The 21,297-nt window shown below is 37.8% G+C and overlaps 3 protein-coding genes across 3 annotated transcripts; all 3 read right to left on the bottom strand.

Moving 5' to 3' along the window:
- Nucleotides 1–926: 926 nt before the first annotated feature.
- Nucleotides 927–7,710, bottom strand: sult2st3 (sulfotransferase family 2, cytosolic sulfotransferase 3). The gene is made up of 6 exons (XM_020633749.3): nucleotides 7,496–7,710; nucleotides 5,003–5,211; nucleotides 4,767–4,893; nucleotides 3,965–4,059; nucleotides 3,091–3,271; nucleotides 927–2,602 (listed from the first exon to the last, which is right to left on the bottom strand). The coding sequence occupies exons 1-6, from the start codon at nucleotides 7,632–7,634 to the stop codon at nucleotides 2,487–2,489; spliced, it is 867 nt and encodes a 288-aa protein (XP_020489405.1). The 5' UTR covers nucleotides 7,635–7,710; the 3' UTR covers nucleotides 927–2,486.
- A 495-nt stretch (nucleotides 7,711–8,205) lies between these two features.
- Nucleotides 8,206–16,246, bottom strand: tmem147 (transmembrane protein 147). Its single transcript, XM_020634270.3, has 8 exons — nucleotides 16,150–16,246; nucleotides 14,328–14,429; nucleotides 13,827–13,896; nucleotides 13,504–13,569; nucleotides 13,205–13,341; nucleotides 12,893–12,977; nucleotides 12,519–12,640; nucleotides 8,206–9,707 (listed from the first exon to the last, which is right to left on the bottom strand). The coding sequence occupies exons 2-8, from the start codon at nucleotides 14,402–14,404 to the stop codon at nucleotides 9,587–9,589; spliced, it is 678 nt and encodes a 225-aa protein (XP_020489926.1). The 5' UTR covers nucleotides 14,405–14,429; nucleotides 16,150–16,246; the 3' UTR covers nucleotides 8,206–9,586.
- Nucleotides 16,247–16,953: 707 nt separating this feature from the next.
- On the bottom strand, nucleotides 16,954–18,714 carry LOC136179874 (lymphocyte antigen 75-like). Its single transcript, XM_065958148.1, has 3 exons — nucleotides 18,429–18,714; nucleotides 18,016–18,328; nucleotides 16,954–17,606 (listed from the first exon to the last, which is right to left on the bottom strand). Exons 1-3 carry the CDS (start codon nucleotides 18,710–18,712, stop codon nucleotides 17,403–17,405), a joined length of 801 nt encoding a protein of 266 aa, XP_065814220.1. The 5' UTR covers nucleotides 18,713–18,714; the 3' UTR covers nucleotides 16,954–17,402.
- Between the last annotated feature and the right edge of the window lie 2,583 nt (nucleotides 18,715–21,297).

Raw genomic sequence — 21,297 nt, 5'->3', positions numbered from 1 at the left:
CTTTAGCTTCATTTTCTTGACTTAAAGTTAAAGTATTTTTTTGTAAATCTCTATGTAAACTCTATTTACCATTCTTATGTATGTTTTATTGTCAATACATAAGAACTGCTTGTATTCACATCCAGATGACAAAGAGCAGGAGAGTGGGCTTCTAGCTTCTATTTTGTCCATAAACGTCTGACTAAAACACCTTCCTTTTTAACATCTCTTGCTGCTTCATGCCTGTCGGGCTGTGTGCATGACTCGTCTGGTCTGAGCTTGTCTGCAGAAAAAGGACACATTTTTCTAGTATCTGATCCTCAGCTGCTCTGTGCACAAAGCCAAACTAACACAGAAACTCAAATGCCTGTGCAGTGAAAAGTGAGATGCAATCTCTGCCAAATGGAAAACTGAACCCCTGTCCTTTGTTCAGGCACTGTAAGCTTAGCGGTGAGCAACAGAGCCAAACCTTAGTTTCTCAAACTAAGACTCCAACCTACTCTATTCAAAACTGAAAAAAAACAACAACTGGTGGACTACTGCAGTGTAATGCAACTTAAATGACTCATGTTACTTTGCCTGTGTTATTGGCTGCAGGTTTAATGGTTTAATATATTCAGGTATGAATGGCACAATAAAGGATTACAGCTTCTGAATGCTGCAGGGTGTACAAAGAAAATAGCTTAAATGGTAATTAAACAGCACAGAGGCCTGTAAACATTGTGACTACAGACTCCACTGTCCCTGAACCCTCATCCAATAAATAAGAGCATTTCTTAATCATGACAGATGCGTCATTTCATTGTGTAAAAGTTATTCCAGTAAGCGTCGATATGAAGCTAGATATGAGATTTTCTCAGAACACAGTGTTATGGTATACAGAACAACACTGTAACTATAATTATTATAATTTAAAAAGGTCCGAAAAGGAATGAAAACAGAAGAAATTCTTGGTTAAAAAATCTTTTTTTTTTTATTTTAGAAAACCTCTTAACACAGTAAAATATTGAAGACAAGAAAATGTACATCTTATAGTAATTACTGTAATCTGTCATTTCAATTACTTTTTTTTTTAGTATTCTCTGTATTCAATTCAATAATCTGTATTTGTCCCAAGAGGGTAATTCATAGGCACATAGAGCAGTAGCATGAAGAGCAGTGCAAGGTAGACTAAATAATATAAACTAAATATAAAACTGTTTTCCAGGTAATCAGACTCTGTAGAGGGTGATGAGAGCAGTAAGACTCAACCATTAGTCATACGGATGTTCAGGCTGGATACCAAGAGGCTGAAAGGAATTTTGGAATAAATGGAGCATTAAACTTTAAAGATCATCTCAGAATCCTGTTTCTAGTGGAGATAACTTTGGGGTTTACTGCTCGGTCATTAAGCTGTATCAGATATTTGACACGAGCTAAATAACGTTCTTCCTATAAATAGTGCCTGAGTGAATTTTATAACTGTCTCCATGTCTGCACTCGTCAATGTAGTCACTGAGTCTTTTATCTAACTGTTGATGTTGTTGTATAAAGGGTGTGGCTCCATGTTAATGATTATGATTAAACATTGTCTAATAACTCCATTATAGTGAAACAGAAATCAAATGCTTTCATAATAAAACTATCAATAAAAAAGTGGAATCATTAAAAGAATCTTGATCAAATGATTGAAGTCAAACTGAAGCACAGAAAGAAAAAGAAGGTCAAATACGGATGAGAAATGTACCGTCTCTTTGATTTGATTTGGTAAATTGAAAACTGTTCATGGATTAAAGTTTGTTTTTATTTGTGTGTGTATTTTTGTATATTATGTCTGTTTCCTTCAGCCAGTCAGTCGAGCTGCTTCTCAACTTTGTGTTTCCAACAGACGAGATCAGAGTGACCTTAACCCCTGATACCAATCAGTTTATCCTGAAGTATATTCTAAACTTTATATTTGTATATGTCAAAACATCACTTTTTTATACTCAGATTAATATAACATTAATGAGTTGATATGTTTATATTGAGGATTGTAGGATTGAATATACACTTTAGACGATGTTTAGAGAAGTAATGAGTAGGTTTTGTATGTTTAAGTATAAAAATAAGAGACTGACAGGATGAGTGATGATTAATAAAGAAGTGGGATTAAATACATTCAGACTTCTTTCCACTCCTTTTCAGATTTGTAAATTAAAGAAACAAGTATTTGAAAGCTTCTTTTGTATAATATCTTTCATTGTTTGTACATATGTTTTGTTTTGTTTTCTTCTCTTTTTTACATGTCCGAAAATAAAAACTTCAATTTAATTCTATCCAAGTTGAAGTGGATGTTTGGACCCAAGTTTAAAATCATTCCTTCCGAGCGTCCACAAGAATGAGACCTTCAAACCAAAGAGCAACTCGAACACATAAAATGAATGTTATTGTTTTACAAATAAATTGTTAGTAGTAGTTACAGTAGTTACAAAGAACGAAGGGAATTCCAAAATCAAACAAAACTTTATCTAAGTGTCGAGTGTTGTTTAGTCCAGACTCCAGGGCAGAGTGAAGCTCTCATCCTGCAGCTCTTTGTGAATCACTGACCTAAATCTGGCCAGCTGTTCTGAGCTGAAATGGTTTTTCCAGTCTCCTACAACACCTAACACACAAACACACAAACACACAAACACATCATGACACTCACATGCGATCAACAAATTCTCAACAATATAATGTTTGGACAACTTCAATTCTACAAATCAGATCCTATTGACCATGAACGTCTATGGATAGATATCATATTTATACTTTTAAGTGTAAAGGTAGTTCTCCCTCTCTCTATGTGTTTAGATGTAAGTTTACCAAATGTTATAAGCAAGGAGCTGTACTGACGGGAAAAATTAATAGGGAGGCTAAAAACAGAATAACCCCCCCCCCCTTTTTATTCACCTGATTGTTCCCTTTTTATGTTTTCTGTAAAGCATATTAATTAACTTTCCAAAGACAAAAAAATGTATTCTCAATCAGATACTACTAACTAATAACTACAAAAAAAAAAAGGTGGGTGTACTGAACTGGTCAGCATCAGGAAGGTTGATATTTCAATTCAAAGCAGGGTGATAAAAGCTGAGGACAATGGGGCCATACCTTTTCTTAGGAATTGAGATTTGTCGCTGTCCAGGTACACCTTAGGAACCAGGGAGAAGTTGGACATGCTGTTGGACTTCATGGTCTTAAAGGAACAGTGATGTGATATCTTCTGGATGGTTTCCTCACTCAGATCCCGACCCAGGAAATCTGACATCCTCTTGAGAGCTGCCGGAAGGTCCTTCAGGAAGCAAACATGTTCTCTCAATAGAGTGAAGCAAAAAGGTGTCTGTCTTCATCTTATATGATGCTCTCTCTCTGAAGAACTGAAGAACATGTTGCTCATGATACAACCTTTGATTTTTAGCTGACTGTGACCTTTCATTTAAGGTGCAACAACAGGAATGAGAGACAGGATATGGTCAATCAGCCAGACATGCCTTTACCATTGATCATGAACCAAATAAAAGTGTATGTGAATCATGATGACATCAGGTAAGTTTGTCTATCTAAGTGTGCAGCTCTAATATGAGAAGAGGTGCTATGTTGTTGTTTTTTAGATTTTTTTCAACAATAAGAGTCCTCATGTTGTCTTTTTATACTTCAACCGCATTATGATTCATTGGGGTCTGAACTGTGATGTGTGCCATGGCTCTTGAATAATTCTAGTACATAGTATATAAGCATATCAGAGTTCCTCATAAGACCACGTTTGTTTTAATAGGCATTGACATGACCTTAAAGTAAGAGTCCATAAAGAGCTAATGACAGAGGGGGCACTGGACCAGGATAACTATGACTGTGTGACAGCAGCTCAGAAAAGGACATAACCATGGGCGTTTCAATCAGCCAATAGGAAGGCTAGGATCTGAAGCAGCTTCAGAATAGGAGGCAATAAGCTCAACAAACTAGACCATCTATTAGAGTGTTTTACCTGAACCATCTCTTCATACGTGATGAACATTATTCTGTCTCCCAGTTCGGAGTGTTTCCAGCTCTTCAGATGGTCGGTCCATTTTCCAAAGAACACTGCAGAAAACAATATTATTAGACAATATTAAACTGGATGAATTCAACCACTTCTCTACGTTGGAAATGGCAACAACTCAAATACATTGAGGGAGGTCGATCCTGGTTAAAATTTGAATTTACATAATTTGGTGAATATTGAGATCAAGACACAATAACTTGTCCTTAAAGCTTGAGCTGAACTAAACTAACAAACAGCCTTTCTGAAAGCGCTCCTCCAAATGATTCTGGTCGACGGCAAACTAGATGTCATTAAGTGGAGAGCAGGACGATATATAACAATATGAAATATTTTTACATTTGTTGTTCTCTCCATATTGGAATTTACAATAAGCTAGTTTTATAGCTCACTCCTACAAGCAGACAATTTCGAGATCTGGAGAGAGATGAGAAGCTGCTGATTTTACTGTACTGCCATTCTGTCAGACTGGTTTCTTCCTATGATGTCTGGAAGGTGATTCCTGTTTGATATTTGATCTTTGTAGAAAAGATGTGCGCTGGATTTAACAAAAGAACAGAGTAAGAGCATCGCTGAGCATCTAAACGTATCATTTTATCTTGATTATCTACACATCAAAAATCATTAAAATCCAAAATAGAAAATATAAATTGATAAATGGCCAGCCCTACAATTGTTGTAGTCCACCAAAATGATGATCTATTCTAACTGCTTCTATATTTCATTTAGGTGGGATGAGACTTCTGACCTCTTCCCTCGAGGAATGTGTTCATGAACTCATCGAATGTTCCTGGATCTGAAAGGAATCCAGCCATTTGATGAAAGTAAAACGAAGACACCAAGACGTCTTTGGGGTTCCTCATAACATAGATCACCTACAGCAAAAAGACAGAAGAGACACATTTGATAAGTCTGCTTGAAATGAAATAAAGATCCAAGGAGCTCCTCTGATAAACTGGGTTTTTTAAGACTCCGCCCAGCTACCTTGGCTTTGGAGGTGTGGAATGACGGGGGCATGAGGTGGTAGGGCAAATGTGAGACCATCGCCCGTGGAGAAGCCATCTTATCTACAACCGCTTCTAATCTTTTCTCCTCCAGCCAGGGGACCCTGTCCCAGTTAGGAATGGTTTGTATCGGAGTCAGATCTCCTCCATTGAGCAACAGAGGGAGGACTTCCTGCATCCAGACTGTCCCTGAAGAGAGGAGTAGAGCAGCTGTTAATACTGAATAAGACAGCAGTAATAATTACTAGTATTGCACAACGACAAGCTACCAACACAGAGATACAAAGTCTGACTCGACAGTTGTCTTTTCAGAAAAAACAAAAACAGCTGAAACAATTAATACCCTCCTCCACATGAGCCCAGTGTGTTTCCCCAAAATCATTTACATTTTGGCAACATGGCATAAAGAAAGGTGAGCCGAATTTGCAAAAAGCAGTTCCTGTTTGCAATGTAGCCGTCTGTAGGGACAACTTTCACCGGATTACTATGATATTGAATGATCCTTTTAAATATACTGATTCTCAGGACAGTTCTGGAGTTATGATGATGAGAAGTTTGGTTGTTGAGCAGATTCACATGTTTTATTTGAGACAAAATGACTTCATAGTGTGACGACCCTGCTGGTTCCTTGTGTCCACTTTTTCTGTTTCAGGTGCCAGTGGGTGTGGTCACCTGGGCCCGGTGTTCTCAACCCATAAGAGCTGGCCTCACTTCTGTGATGATCAGGTGCTATTACAGTTGACCACAAGGTGGTGATAGTGGTTAATCATAAAAGCTATGAGACAGAGTTAAGTGGGATAGCCGAGGTAGAAGGTGTATGCTAACTACATGTTACCGGCAATAAACAACAGATTCGTAAACTGACAAAGGACTAAGATTCTTTTGCAAACGACGAACAAAACAACTTCCTCCTTGGGGGGAGACATCGAGAAGGAGATTGGGGAGAGAGGATATCCCCGACGCTCTGTACCTGTTGGTTTAACGTGCTGTTGTGCATATAAACGTGAATTGTTGAGCGTACTCCTTGTCTCCTCCAGTTTTGTCATGGGTTTGTGAGCCGGTCGTGACAATAGTAAATGATCAACATGTAGCCGGTATTTGAGGCAAAATATCTATGGGGTTGCCTCAGTAGGCGGACTAGTTTATTTTTATTGTTTTTCGTCTTGTTTGTTCGTCACTTCCCCAGCGCAGCATCAGGGCGGACCATCGGGGAGGGTCAAGGTCATTTTGGTTGCAGGGCTGACGGAGGATCCGATTTGAGTGTGTAAACGACACAAGTTTGTTGCATGCCAATAGTGTAAATATAGTTGAAGTTGCAGTGATATTGCATGCTGATAAATAGTGTGATTTAAGTTGCAGTGATATTGCATGCTGATAAATAGTGTGCTTTAAGTTGCAGTGATATTGCATGCTCATACATAGTGTGATTTAAGTTGCAGTGATATTGCATGCTGATAAATAGTGTGCTTTAAGTTGCAGTGATATTGCATGCTCATACATAGTGTGATTTAAGTTGCAGTGATATTGCATGCTGATAAATAGTGTGATTTAAGTTGCAGTGATATTGCATGCTCATACATAGTGTGATTTAAGTTGCAGTGATATTGCATGCTGATAAATAGTGTGATTTAAGTTGCAGTGATATTGCATGCTGATAAATAGTGTGCTTTAAGTTGCAGTGATATTGCATGCTCATACATAGTGTGATTTAAGTTGCAGTGATATTGCATGCTGATAAATAGTGTGATTTAAGTTGCAGTGATATTGCATGCTGATAAATAGTGTGATTATAGTTGAAGTTGCAGTGATATTGCATGCTGATAAATAGTGTGCTTTAAGTTGCAGTGATATTGCATGCTGATAAATAGTGTGCTTTAAGTTGCAGTGATATTGCATGCTCATACATAGTGTGATTTAAGTTGAAGTTGCAGTGATATTGTGTGACAAGGAGTCTTTTTACTCCCTTACTGTAGAAGTGTGACACTGAATTCCTCATCAGTAAAGCATCAAAATACATGCCCAAACCCTATTTCCGCCCATAAGACATTCAAGTCATGCGCCGATTATCTTATGGTGACTCATGAATTTTATGTTAGTTAATTTAATAAACCTTGGCACCTTTTCTCTTTAAATCTGCTTCTGTGTTTTATTTTTGACTGGTCATTTATTTGACCCCTGTTAGGGGACCTTGCAAAGTCTGAGTACCCCCGCAGGGTGGGTGTTACAAACAGTTCTGTGCCCCGTCAAAACAATAAGCAATAAGTAAACTTTCTGCAGCCTCCTTTACAATGAGCTGTCAGACACTCGTTTCTGCAACTTTGCTGGCACAAAACAACACCGACAGACAGACAGACAGCGCACCAGAACAGAAACGCAGGAACCAAATTAAAACTAAAATGAGCACAGTTTTTTTAATCACTACTGTACCAGCTACTTGTAAGTGAACCAAACCCAAACGGTGATGAACACTGACCTGACTTTGGATACACGACAGCCACGACGTCATCGTCTTTAAACGTAAACTCCTGCGCAAACTTTAAACTTTCCAAGGAGTGAGTCTCTTTGGGGAGCAGAAGTCCATGGTAGAGCAGATACATCTCATCGGAAGACATGATGTTTCGAGGATTTCTAAATCGAAGTGCAACTCCGCCGGCAAACACGAAAAGAGGTGAAGTAGGTCTCACTTCAGCCGCGTTCATACGCGTAGGAAATCTGCAACTTCACAACATGAAAGACCAAACCAGATAGTGAAAATGAGACTTGGGCATTCAAATATAATATCTCACTTTTTAGTATCATTTGATGTTCAGAATAATTTTTGATTTTTTTTTTTTCCCAAAACCGTTTCATGACCACAATGAAGCCTACTTTGAGTAGCCTACAAGTTGGCTAGTTTCCCACAAAAGTAGAACGACTTGAATGCAGCACATTCCTTTCTCCTGAGCTGTGCCGAAGATTAAATAAAAGAATCAGAAGTTTTTGGATAGGAGCAAAAAATATATTTAAAAGAAAGTTCAGAAAATGATCCGTGTCTTCAAATAAACACTAAAGACTAACATTACAGTATCAAGATAACAGGAAGGTTCAGAGTCTTTCTCAGTGGGGGCACTGACACCTGCTGAGCATATACCTGCATGTATTAGGATACTTTAAGCACTTTGTTTAAAAGAGCTGAAAACAAGAGAAAGTCTGTTACTTTTATTTGGGCTGGATTCACTTTGACATTGCTTCTTGTCGATTATGTGATTGAAGCAGTTTTGTAAAATGAGAATCGATTGTAAAAATACCAGGACATGAATACGTCCTTGAACTAAACACTGATGTAATTTGCTTGCCCCATTGTTTCACTTGACACTTAATCCGTCTTCTCCTCTCGTCCTCAATGAATTTATCTACTTTCTTTATCTGCAAATCATTCTGCTGAACATTTTAGTGCCTCTCTGTGACAACCCATCAGTTAATGGCAAAAACTAACAGGAGTTAAGTGAGGAGGGGAAATGACTTTAAGTAGATGCAAAGAAAAATAAATAAAAACCAAGAGGTTGGATAGAAATTGTTACAGAGCATCATTAATCATTTACACCTTGTGTGGCACATTGGAAATGTAGCATTGTGGTGAATGTTAGGGACAGGAATCATGAATGAACAGTTACATTTATCACAAGAAAGCAGCTTCAAAAAGGTTGAAATCTAAGAAAACATTTGATCATCAAGACATTTGAACTAAATATGTTAGATTTAATATAACATCAGAAAGAGGACTTGTACCTGCTCTTTTGAAAAGGCTCTCCAGATAACATGTTATGAATTGACATTATACAAATAAAGATTGATTGACAACAGTTAGACACCACAAGGCCTGAACAGTACAAGCTCTGGGACTGAGATTAGACAAAAACATATTTTTTAATCAAACATCAAAATCACAGATGCTTATGACTCCACATTTTGTAGTTTTAATGCAGATAGGATCTCAGTATTATCATAATGAGGGCTGCACTCAGGAATTGTTTATATTTCTTTAATAATAGTAAAAAATCTTGCTACAGTCACTTTTGAACTACTTATTATTAACTACCTGCTTGATATAAATAAATGATACATTAGTGGAGACAGTTTACTATAAAGGAAGTGTCACTGTTATTTATCTCTAATAAATGTTCTTCTTTTTAATCTAATCACCTTGGCTGGCTCATTCAACACATAGAAAATAATTATTCATGAAGTCTCAGTTCATTTGTGGTCCTACTGATATAAAATCCACTCTTAAAAAAACATCACAGCTTAGACAGGCTGATCATACTGACGCTTGGGTGTCACAGCTTTTCCGAGTACAGACACAACAAACCATGACAAACTGGTTGGTTTAGGAGGTTGGTGGCTTGTTGGTTAGACTGGTATGTTTGGCAGGTCCACATACCAAACATAAACAAGCATCAGTCTTTGGGAAGTTGTATAAAGACTCAAAAGACCTCAGGAGTCAGTTTATGATTTTATGACAAACCCGGGTTCAGTCTGGACTGAAGAGATGTATGCAGGATTATTTCAGGGTGCTGAGTGTTACTTAGTTGCTGTGGACCAGAGTGACAAAGAGAAACAGTGAGCAGAGAGAGATGGCACCGGTCAGCACAGCTTTCACCAGCAGCACGGTCCAGCTGCCCAGCAGGAAGACGTGGACGAACAACCTGCAGACAAAACATGGAGGAATACAATGTTAATGACGAAGTTACAGGACAAAACTGAACTGTTCACACATCAGTGACAGATACAGTGTGAGTGTATTCAAAGATATATCTCCCAGCTTGAATTGTCACGGATGAAAACTGTCCATTTCATCAAATGGTAAGCTTAAAGTATCATCATACCTTTACTAAGTAAACAGTTACTGTGTTTTATTACACATTAAAGGCTTTATATGTGATTTTTTGATCCAGCAGATGTCACCCTTGAGCACCAGCATGAAACCAAAACAACTTGCGCTGCATTGTTGTGTTAGCATGCTAATGCTAGTGATCTTTATTCTGCTCGTATCTTCACACTGCATGTAAATTTACCTGAAATGAGCGTGATCTAGAAACACAGTTAAGCAGTGAGTACAGTATGTTATTCTTCTTTTCTCTAGTCCCTCAATTAAACAACTTTTATACTCGAGGGGAGGAGTCAGCTGCCGTCCTGGCGATGTAAACAAACTGAAGATAGGACTCAACATCATGAAAACATCACAGACAGTGGGACTCGGGTGTTACACCCATTGTAGACAGTCATGACTCACAGAGTTATTTTCAGAGGATATACTTGATTTCTATTACATTAAAGTGTGAAAAATCACATAGAAAGACTTTAAAGAAGCAAAAAGGAGAAAATTAGAACTTAAGTACATCAAGTGTTAGATATATTTTATTATTTAGTACACTGGGAGATTATCTCTTACCTACCACTGGATGTACTTTACTCTAAATGTTATGTAAATTACTCTTTGCTTGCTTCTAAATAAGGTCAGCTGGTTTATAATATGAACTCAGAATTTGGTAATGCAGGACATAGATTTTTCCCCCCGCACATTATGGAACAATATCCTGATGACACAGGAACATAACAATAATTACTTCATAATAATGAACTAAATGACTAAACAATGAAAATAAAAAAGAGCCATGAAATGTATTTACTTTTCAAACTTTATAACAGGTTTATTTTTGTCCTTTTTGCGCTCAATAATAAAGCTCCCAAAAGAATAGCTTCATATTTGAAGCTTCTTCTTGTGCTTATCTAACACATGGTGCTGTTTGTGTCATGACAGCCATACAAGTCTTACAATATTAGACCCCGCCCAATTCCACGTGCTGCAGCCAGGGCTTATTGATTATTTTCACTCATGTAACTAGTGCCCCCCTGTGGTTTACTAAGTGACGTGCAGCCACATTGTCGGTCAACCCTGGATGAAGTGACTTGTCCCTAAATTAGAAGTAAACTACGAGATCCATGATGTGGTTAGCTGAGCTTAGCAGGAAAAAGGCAATATATGTAGTTCCACTAAAAAATGTATTTATCTTGTAAAGCGCTGATAAGCAGGAAGACGTCTAGTAATCTTATAGCATATGTTGGGGACTGGAGAGTTAATAAAAGTAGGATAGCAGAGCCCTGGACCTAAATGCAGATCTAGAACCAAAGAGGCTAATCACCTGCCTCTAACACCTCTGGTATGCCTCTGTTTTTAAGACAGCAAACCTAAACTTTGGAAAATTATGGTCCCGTTTATAGAAAGACTGACAGTAATACAGGGTATGCAGGTTCACAAACAAATGGTTTACTTCAAGTCTTTTCTAAACTCTTTGAGTTAAATGTACAAATATGGGTGTGGTTTCTGTTTTTTTTAACATTCATCTCATGGTATCACAAGTAGAATCTTAAAGAGGACATATTATCCACCTTTTCAAACAGTCCCCTGTGGTCTAAATGAAACATCTGTGCTGTGCTTTGGTCAAAATAAAACATGAATCAAGCACCAGAGGAGGTTTGTGACCCTGTATAAACCAGCTCTCTCAGAACGCTCCGTTTTGGTGTGTGTGTCTCTTTAAATGCAATGAGCCCCCCTGAGTTTTCGTAGACATCACTCCTTCGCTAGCTAGAATAAAAATGGCGGACATGCGCAAAAGTTTTCTAGGCTGGGGGTGGAGTCCATGGGTGGAGATACCAGGGGAGGGGAGGGGATTTTTTTTACCAGAATCCCACTGTGACATCACAAGGAGAGCACATTTGAAACAGAGCATTTTTCTCTGCATTGTAAGACTTATGCAGACCACAAACAAAGGACTGGGTGGATTTATTTCACATTGTGTGGGTCGGTAGACACTCAGGTTAAACAAATAAATGTTCAAAAACACTGTCAAAGTGTCCCCTTTAATGGGTATTTATTTATTTTTTGGACATGAAGTAAGTGAGCAGATTTAAGCATTTTCATTGTTGTTATTGTTGTAGGTACCAGATCTGCTTGGGGTCCTTCGCCTGCGTTTGTATAATGATGTAGTACATTGTGATTGGCTGGACATCAAGAAGTCAGGGAGAAGAATTATGAAAGAGGAAGAACTCAAACACACAGATTGTTAACTGCCATAAATGTAACACGGTTGATGAGAGTCCCTGTCTGAACATATTTACATGTCAAATTTAAATGTTTGTAATGACGCCACCTACAGTTAACAGACAGTAAGCCTTGTTTAACATCAAATGAGGACGCAGGACCCTGAGCAGATGTGACCACCCGAGCTGATCTGGTACCTACACCGTCCCTCATCTTACCCTATACCTACGTAATGAAACAAGAACTATTCTCCTTCAACAAAACCTACCAAGGTGAACTTCTTAAAGTTCAGTTACTGGCATGTTTTATCATCTTTATTTGTTTGACTGCGAACAATCAGGATACCTGTATTAGCATGTCTATGTTAATGTTAAGCATATGTGTGTGTGTCTGTGTAAAAGCATGTCACACTCACTCCATTAAGAAGGACTTGTAGACACACAGAGCCAGCAGCACAGTGACAGGAAGTCTGAAGCTCTTGGGAAGGTCGTATCGGGTGAACATCCACACCACGGCTGCCATGGCGATATAATGGATCTACAAAGATAGAAATACTCACTTTAATTCATGGCTTTACACACTCTGGTCTCATACTACAAAGCACTCACATTACAAACACAATGGCGATAACACAGAAGTACAGAAAGACAGGAGGACGATATTTACACATATCGGAACTGCTGAGAAATGATCGTCTTATGGTTCTAATTTCAGTAGATGGCAGAAGATATGAAATGTGGGGTTAGACGCAGTAAAGCAGTGAAACAGCAGAAGAGGACAGATACTCACCAAACTAATGTTAGAGTCAAAGCTCATCTGAATGTATTTCCAGTCAAACTCAATCCCTCTGGCTCCCACCCACAGAGGAAGACATCTGAAAAAACACAGCAGGACACAAACTGTGAGCTTTAGTGAATCAGGGATTTGTTGGGGCGCACTCGCTCTAGGTAATCTGTACCGTGCCCAAGCACACTTGAGTCCCAAAGTCCAGTTCATTTTAACAATTGTGCCTCAGCCCGGTACTGAGCAACTTTACCACGTGTGAGTGCGCCCTTAAACTAAACATAATGTTTCACCTGCTGGAACAGTGTCGCTGCTTACCTGGACATCACAAGTTCTGCTGTTGCCCAGCCCATAGCAGCCACCATGATCTTGTACTCTCCTTTACCAGCATTACGAGACATCACAAGATGGAGGCCCAACAAGTCTGCCAGGTCCACCGTTGATTTCATAAATTCCTGGACAACAAAGACACACTTCTGTGTCACACTCACCTCCTCAGCTTAAGTGGGATTTGATTTGCGTTTATAACAGTTAACAAAATCTGAAAGTGTGGGGAAATACTGATCTTCTACATTCATATCCTGTTGTAGCTAAAATGAAGAGTCATCACTACTCACCCCTACAAAATCATAAACACCCGCTCCTACTTCCCATGTGGGGAAAAAGGTAGCCAGGAACAGCATCTGAAACACAGAAAAGAAAACCCTGTTTATTAAACCTGCATTGAAGTGGTGGCAAAAAAAAATGTTCACTTTTAATGTCGCCCAGAGAAAACAATCCACACGACCTATCCCCCAAGATGAGTTACATCTCTGAAGGTCAGACGGAGTTAAAAGACTTGACTTCACATGAACAAACATTGACATTTTGAATAAGTTTTAGGAAGCATTGAGCTTCAAAATGATGACAGATTTTTTTAACCAGCAGAAACCTCTCTCACCTTACAGAGTTGAACAAACAAGTAGGTTGCTCCAGCCTGGACACATCTCCAGAAGGCATTGTACTCTGAACTAAAGATTGAACACACAAACACATTAAAGATAGGACTTTCAAATAAGGAAGCACAGAGCACAACATGTTTTTAATAAAAGAAACCGGAGGTATGAGGGGTCATTCTTTATGTCTTGAATTTAATAACAGCAACAGAAACAAATATTTTGTAGTAAAGCAAAAGTGTGAGCACATTAAAGTGCACACTTCACACTTCTAAGAGGATTATGCAGACCCCCTCTCAAACCTCTGCCATTACTAAGCAGATTATTGACAGACTTCTTAATCTCTCAACATATGTTAGTACAGAAGAGGAGTACAAAAGAAAACATGTCTGTATAAACAGTAGTATAAAACTCATATTTTATTCCAACTACTCTTCACTAGTGATAGATTGTCATACACCGTCAACCACACATACTGGAGATTTATGATTCAGACAGACACTTACAGGCCACTGCACTTGTAGGTTATAAAGTAAGGGAAATAGGCCAGAGCAAAGCAGTTCCCGAAGTGAAACAGCGTCATGATGTCAGGTCACAGAGAATGATTCCTGCGGGGAAACAGATAAATAAGAACTTTACAGACCACACTGACACAACATGCCACACTAATTCATATTATAATGGCCCATTTTGACACAAGGCTGAAGGTTCACAAAACACTACTATGCAAAGCTCTTTAAAAAATGTAGACAACCACACCAAACTCCCTAAATCAGCATCTCTACATGCAACGGGAACCGTTCTATATCAGTGTCTGTTGAATTTCAACAGAAACACCTTATTCTACGAGGAAGGCTAGGCGATATGACCTCAAATCAATATCAATCACTGTTAATTGAATGTTTGACCTGGATCACGATTAATAAACTATTATTTCGTTGTTGTTTTTTGCCCTCATAGTTCACCGACGTGGTCTCTACTGAAAATATGCTCAACTATTAAAGCTGGGATATTTTTTTCTAATGGAAGAGTTCATATCTGAAGAACTATTTTGTGGTTATTTATTGAATATTTAGAACTGAAATCAAAGCATCGCTTGAAATGAAAAAGACACCTTTTACTTTTAAAGAAGAAATGAACTTCTCTAAAACAGTAAAAAAAAAAGGTTTTTCTACAGTGTTTACATTTGACTTCTTTTTGTTCAGTGTCGTCTTCCCTAAAGACAAAATGTGTCCAAACGACGGACACTGCTTCCATGTCGAGGTGACGTTATTCTGCCCTGAACATAATCAAAATAATTTACATGGGCAAGATTACAGGTTCTGAATGTTGGTTTCGATTCATTTCCCAGCCGTGTTAAGGAGGCACTGATTTTGTGATCATCTGACAAGCCTTCAAACAAAGTTGAACTGTTTGACTTTTTGCCCCAAGACCAAAGATTAGTATGAAAGACTGGAGGAGACACATGAATGCTGTAATGAAAACACTGAATTAATCCCCCAAGTAATGGTATCTGAACTCTTCCTAAGGTGAAACATTTGTATTCTGTTGTTCAAAAATGAATATTAACCTGATTATGTTGCATTATACACACTCTGTTTTTTGTTGGTTATCTCTAACAGTTGTCATTTTCTGTCTGGGAAAGTTGGGCACAAATCTATAACTAGTTAGAAACAGAGATCACATCTTTTTGCAGTGGTGTCCAAATGTCTCACTGGCTGATGTAAAACCATGTTTCATTCTGTCAGAATAAAAGCACAAAGACTATGAACTTTAATTTAACAATTAAATAAAACAGACAAAAGCAGCAAAACATCGCCCTGAATGAATTAATATATTGTCTAAATTATTGCTGGGTGAATCTATATATTGTCTGATAATAAGTCATTTTGTGTTCATGTTGCAGCACTTATCTGTAGACAAGTTTAGGTTAATATATTTTACATGTGTTTATCTACCAGATAACATTGTGCTTTTTGGTAGTTAACAGTTTAATGAGGCATGGTGGAGCTACATCGGTATGATAAGCTGAATCACAACCATTTACAGAAGCAATAGTTATGCTGTCCCCATCATGTCAAATGTTTAATTGTTTTGAAAGCATATCGTCGTTAGAGGCTTTTTCAACAACAAAATGACTAAAGTGTGCATGTTACTATGTGTGTACATCAGCTAGCTAGAAATGCTACAACCTGTCACTCGGTGTGGACTCGCTTTTCACACAGGAAAGCTTTGATGTTATTTTCTCTCAATCATAAAACTAGATTTACTTAATTTAGTTTCTTATCGACATGAAAGAAAGTAAAACATTTCTGAGTAAGCACTTACTGTTTTTAAGAAGATCTGAGAAAAAGCAGACGGTCGTGCTACTCTCTGGTTGAATGACGACCGGAAGTTGTCTTGGCGTAACTCACAAATGCCTCCGACGGATTCACTGGTAGGAAATGAATTACAATTAGAAATAAAACCCCAAATTAGCTTACGCCAAAAAACCTGAAAAAATGATGTTAATTTTAAATTGTCTTAATCAGAATTATATCACAATAAGATACAGTGACCTATCTTTAATTCATAACAAAAGGGATGCCATTACTGGTGAGACGTTTTAAACTTCAGTCATTCAATTTCCATACCATGTCAAAGGAAATAAATTAAAGTCTGGCTGCCTATTGGTAAGAAATGTATACTGCGCAGAACTGTATTCCTTTTAAATGCTTAATGCTTGTTTAATTTTCTCAGACTCAAAAAACAAATAATGCACGTTCTATAATCAGTGCATTTACAGAACTAGTACTGCTGGTTAGTTTATCTACAGAGAATGAAACAAAGTTCATTAGTATTTACAGAGGTTTTCACTTTTTAAGAATCAACATTTCCGTAGTAGTAAATTCAGTCAATTTTAGCTAACTTGGAACTGAAATGTCTCAGTCACCTGAAGAAAATCTTAGTCATCATCATGTGTAAAGGACACACAGACCCTGTTTGTCGATTACGCACAGGAAGCAGGTAAAAATGTATTTATCACATGTATTTGGTGGCTGTAAGTCCTTCGTAAGTCATGGCTTTTCTCTTTGAAGCAAACTTTGAAAACACTCATGTTAATGTTTATCAATACATGAAGCAACACATCAATCAATCGATCAATTTTTATTTGTATAGCGTCGTTGTTCAGGCAAGCATTGTTTTATCACATAAGATAAACAGAGTAATTATATCTGATATAATGTCTTCATTTTAATTTCTACAGCACAGGTTATTCAATGATTCTAATGTTTGAACTCCACACAGAAAATAGATTTTTTTTCTCTCCATAAACATGTTTTTAATTAAAGTACACAAGTCAATGACATCTCTCTGTGTAATATTATATCTCACGCTTTTGTTACAATAAGAAAATAAGATACAGTCCTGAGCATCTAAAATGTTTCTATGTTCAACATATATAAATAACAACAAACATAATAACTACAGAATATGGAGTATAGTCAGTCTGTTAACCAAGCTGAAACTGGCCTCAACAATTAAACACAATGCTTTAAATTCAGATCTTGATGTATATCTCAAACTTCAAGTTGTTCTCTTTATTCTGGAATTTTACTTCTGACACAGATGAAGTTTCTTTTTTCAGAGCAGTCCCTGGTGATCCAGTTATTGGAGTCAAATTTGGACACTGTCCCGCAGTGTTTCCACTCAGACGGACAGCGTGGCAGCTTCTCCTCGTCCTCCATCTTCTCTCCATCGAGCCAAAACCAGCCTCCTGCCAGGAAGCGCAGACCTGTCCACACCTGAGACACACAAAGCAAACATGAATAGTTTTAGACTTGTATTCTGATGGACTCTGATGTAGTTTGATGACTTTTGAGCGTTCTCCTTTTTTTATCATTTGAATATTTGAGCATTAAACGATACATTTAAAACCTCAGTTAAATTATAAATAACTTCAGACTGCGGTCAGCTGCTCAGTTTTTCACAATAAGAGAATGACACATGTATAATCTTCACTGAATGCTATGTTCTGTTGCTAAGGTTAAGGATGGTTAGAAAGACAGTAAAGCATGTTGTCATCTCCATCTTTTTTAATACAAATATTTAAATCTGGTTATTTTCATGTAGCCTGATTTCACCATCAAGCATGGAGACATTTTGAATATAATAAAAAATATATAATAATGTCAGTTAATGCCAGTCTCAAACCTCATCTGTGTCTGCATTGTAGATCCTGTCTCTGACATAGTTGTAGTCAGCCAGCTTTTTCAGAGTCAGGAGTCTGAAGGTGAACCTGCACGGCCCCCCACTGTCACATTGACTTCCCATGTCATGGCAGTGCTGCAGTGCATCCTCCCATGTCTTGTTCTCCTTCACCAGCACCAGGTTGTCTCCAAAACAGACAAAAGGAAGAGATTTGGAGCATGCTCTGCCATCTATCTGTCCTGTGTCATTATTAAGAAGTGCACAGTCTTCATCACCTGGATGACTCGGTGCCCAGATTGTTTCATCTCCTCCACTCCTGATAAAACACATAAATTGGCTTTGCAACTGCACTTGACGTCAAAATATTTTCAAGATATTGACTCAGCATGAAAATAATTACCAACAGTACAACATACCTCAGACTTATGCTCTTCCAGGCTGAGGGAACCTCGGGGTCTCTGTGTGCACCAATCCAAACTTTTTTGACAGGACGTTCCACCGACCATGTAGACAGCTGCTTTTTTGCAATGTTCAAAGGAATCAGGTCAATCTTATTCTGCCTGCAGTACAGTCTGGCCTCAGTCCACGTTGTCCCTGGTCTTATAAGTGTAAAACTCTTTTGTAAGGTGGATGCTTCAAGGCACTCAGTGGCCATGAGCAGGAAGCAGAGTGTGAGCTGAGGGCAGCTTTTGTTCCTCATGACTGTCTTCACAACAAGTCAAGGTAGGAGCTGTCACTCTGCCTTTATAGCAGCGGCTGGACTCCTGCTCACTCCCACATAGACACACCTCACCTGGTCCAGGTGACCACCTCTCCTCTACACCACAAAGTAAATATAATTTTTATGCCTTTATTGGTGGGACGGGACAGTGGATAGCATTGAAAATCAGAGAGAGAATGGGGAATAACGTGCAGGAAAGGACGACAGCCACCGTACATGGGGTGTGCAAACTCACCACTAGGCCACCAGCGCCCCACACAGAAATGTGGGTGTAGGTGTTACTTTATTTTTTTACTTTTGAACTTGAGGCTGCCCCGTATTGGCTCTTTGACCCTGGTTAAAGAAATTGAAGCAAAAGGAGATATCTTGATTAACTCATCTGTTATAACATCCAGTATGTTGGGTATAAAAGTCATGAGAGCACCAGCCAAGTATCTTTATCTCTTTAGAAAATACACTCTTAGTGACAATAATTCACATAGCTTTCAGAGACAAACATATGACCTGTTTCTAAAAGGTTTTGAACTTGTCCTTGGTCCCTTAAACATGCTTGTACTGAAACTGTCCAAGACATTTTTCTCTTCAATATTTGTTGCATCTTGATGATCAGAAGTGCACCTACAACACCAGATTGTGAATTTTGCAGATCATTCATTCTCAAGCATGAAGGTGCAAGTCCTCCTTTGTTCTTTGGCAGTTGCAGAGTTTGAATTCTTAAACTTGTTTTTGATTTGAACCTTTTTAAAAAAATCTAATTTACCCCAATATTCATTTATACCATTCAATCAAAATTGTTTTATTTATTTAAATTCCAAGAAACAACATTATATTATATAAACACAATATCCAACCTTGTAGTTTCAGTTTTAAAACCAAATCTGTTAATACTATGAATCAGTGTAGGCATAATCCATTATTACTCCGTATCCAAATTTGAGAATAAACTAGAAACATTTTAAGAAAAGATATGCTGTTGTTTCTGTTCCTAGTTGACAGAATTACTGTCATTAAGGTCAATATTAAACTTTGATCACAAAGCCCTTGCATGGTTGGATAGATATATACTTTTTTAGCGTACTTCTCTGGCTTTTGGTGGTAGAGTGAAAGATATGTATATTTTAATTCTGAATATTCACCAACTTTTTAAAGGCAAAACAAACCACAAAAGGATTCTGCTGACACGTCTCTCAGTTTTTTGCTTTTAAATTTTACAAGGGACTGTTTTTTGCCCTGATGTTTTCTCTTTCTCTAGCTACAAAAACAGAATGACATATATAATGTTCACTGAATTATATTTTTCTGTTGCTAATGTTAAGGGTGGTTAGAAAGAAGGCAACAGTTTGCATGTTTTCATCTGCATCTTAATAAAAATATTTAAATCTGGTTACTTGCCTGCAGCCTGATTTCCCCATCAAGCATGGAGACATTTTGAATATATAGAAAATTTGAATCTGGCCATCTGATTCAGACAACAGACCCCTTCCCTTCACTGCACGTCACTGGATTTGTGTCCACATTATTTTTCTGTTTATGCAAACAGCCCAAAGACGAAGTTCTTCACTGAATATGTCACATATACACTCTGTGTTCAGGGCAGGAGTCTACAGTAAGTACATGAAAAGTTTGGCTTAGTTTGGATAACTAAGCTTGGAGTTAAGGCCACTTACTGTTTTATGGAAAAACATACAAATGTAAGGATTCTCCACAATCCTTTTTAGTTTGGATTTTAAAACCTTTTCATCATTAAGGTCTCTCCTGTAAACTGCACAAAGTTGATGTGTATGAGATGAAGCTCCTGGAGAAGTTCATCAAGGAGAACTCCTTGAAAGGTAAAAATATTTCAAATGGGCAATTTTTCTATTGAGTTTACAATATAATATTATAAGTCCATGAGGTTTTTTTGTAGGTGTTGGCATGATGCATGTGACCCCACATCTATGTCCAGCATAATGTGGTACAGTACAGTAGCCTATTATTAAACAAAGGACTCCTTCAAACAGGTAGAATCCAAACACACTGGTTTGACTCTGAGAAAGACAGAGTTCATCTAAATGAGTCTGTTGCACCTGAAGTCATTTGCTGTAAGTGATTTGTGTGCTCTGTACTTTCTTCATCTTCTGCCTGTAACAACAACCTCCATCTGTTGAGGGGCTGAAGGGTAAGTGTTTCCTACTTATATACAAATGTTACTAACCTGGTTGTCTCCAAATCAACAAGGGGGTGCACATTTCTGACTCAAAGGTGAGACTGTTGCATGAAAGACAGAAAAGATTTACTAAGACTTTTCAAGCATTATACGTGCATTAATGAAAATGAATGGAGCTAAATCAAACTCTTTAGGCTTAGAAGAGTAAGAAGAAGTAACAGGTACAAAAGTGCAAGAAAATGACATTTCTCTGTTTGCAGATGATTTTACTTGTGAAACCTAGAAAGTAAATTTTTAAAGATTTGGTCTCAGATATCATCAGTTATGTATCTGGTTCGAAAGTGAATATCCCAAAGACCAGATTAGATTAAATCACAGGCCTAACACAATACAAATGTTTGTTTTGTTTACACAATTG

The sequence above is a fragment of the Labrus bergylta genome, chromosome 8, assembly GCF_963930695.1.
Source record: "Labrus bergylta chromosome 8, fLabBer1.1, whole genome shotgun sequence".
Lineage (NCBI taxonomy): Eukaryota > Metazoa > Chordata > Actinopteri > Labriformes > Labridae > Labrus > Labrus bergylta.
This window is presented reverse-complemented; position numbering and strand designations above follow the sequence as displayed.

Excerpts from the sequence above, each read along its gene's own strand:
- sult2st3 (XM_020633749.3), bottom strand. The coding sequence starts at position 7,634 with ATGTCTTCCGATGAGATGTATCTGCTCTACCATGGACTTCTGCTCCCC. Across the intron at positions 5,212-7,495 it reads TGTCGTGTATCCAAAGTCAG|GGACAGTCTGGATGCAGGAA; the intron begins GTCAGTGTTCAT and ends TCCTCTCTTCAG. Across the intron at positions 4,060-4,766 it reads CACATTCCTCGAGGGAAGAG|TGTTCTTTGGAAAATGGACC; the intron begins GTCAGAAGTCTC and ends TGTTTTCTGCAG.
- tmem147 (XM_020634270.3), bottom strand. The coding sequence starts at position 14,404 with ATGACGCTGTTTCACTTCGGGAACTGCTTTGCTCTGGCCTATTTCCCT. Across the intron at positions 12,978-13,204 it reads GCAGAACTTGTGATGTCCAG|ATGTCTTCCTCTGTGGGTGG; the intron begins GTAAGCAGCGAC and ends GTGTTTTTTCAG. Across the intron at positions 9,708-12,518 it reads TACAAGTCCTTCTTAATGGA|GTTGTTCGTCCACGTCTTCC; the intron begins GTGAGTGTGACA and ends TTTTGTCTGCAG.
- LOC136179874 (XM_065958148.1), bottom strand. The coding sequence starts at position 18,712 with ATGAGGAACAAAAGCTGCCCTCAGCTCACACTCTGCTTCCTGCTCATG. Across the intron at positions 18,329-18,428 it reads TGGAAGAGCATAAGTCTGAG|GAGTGGAGGAGATGAAACAA; the intron begins GTATGTTGTACT and ends GTGTTTTATCAG. Across the intron at positions 17,607-18,015 it reads ACAATGCAGACACAGATGAG|GTGTGGACAGGTCTGCGCTT; the intron begins GTTTGAGACTGG and ends TGTGTGTCTCAG.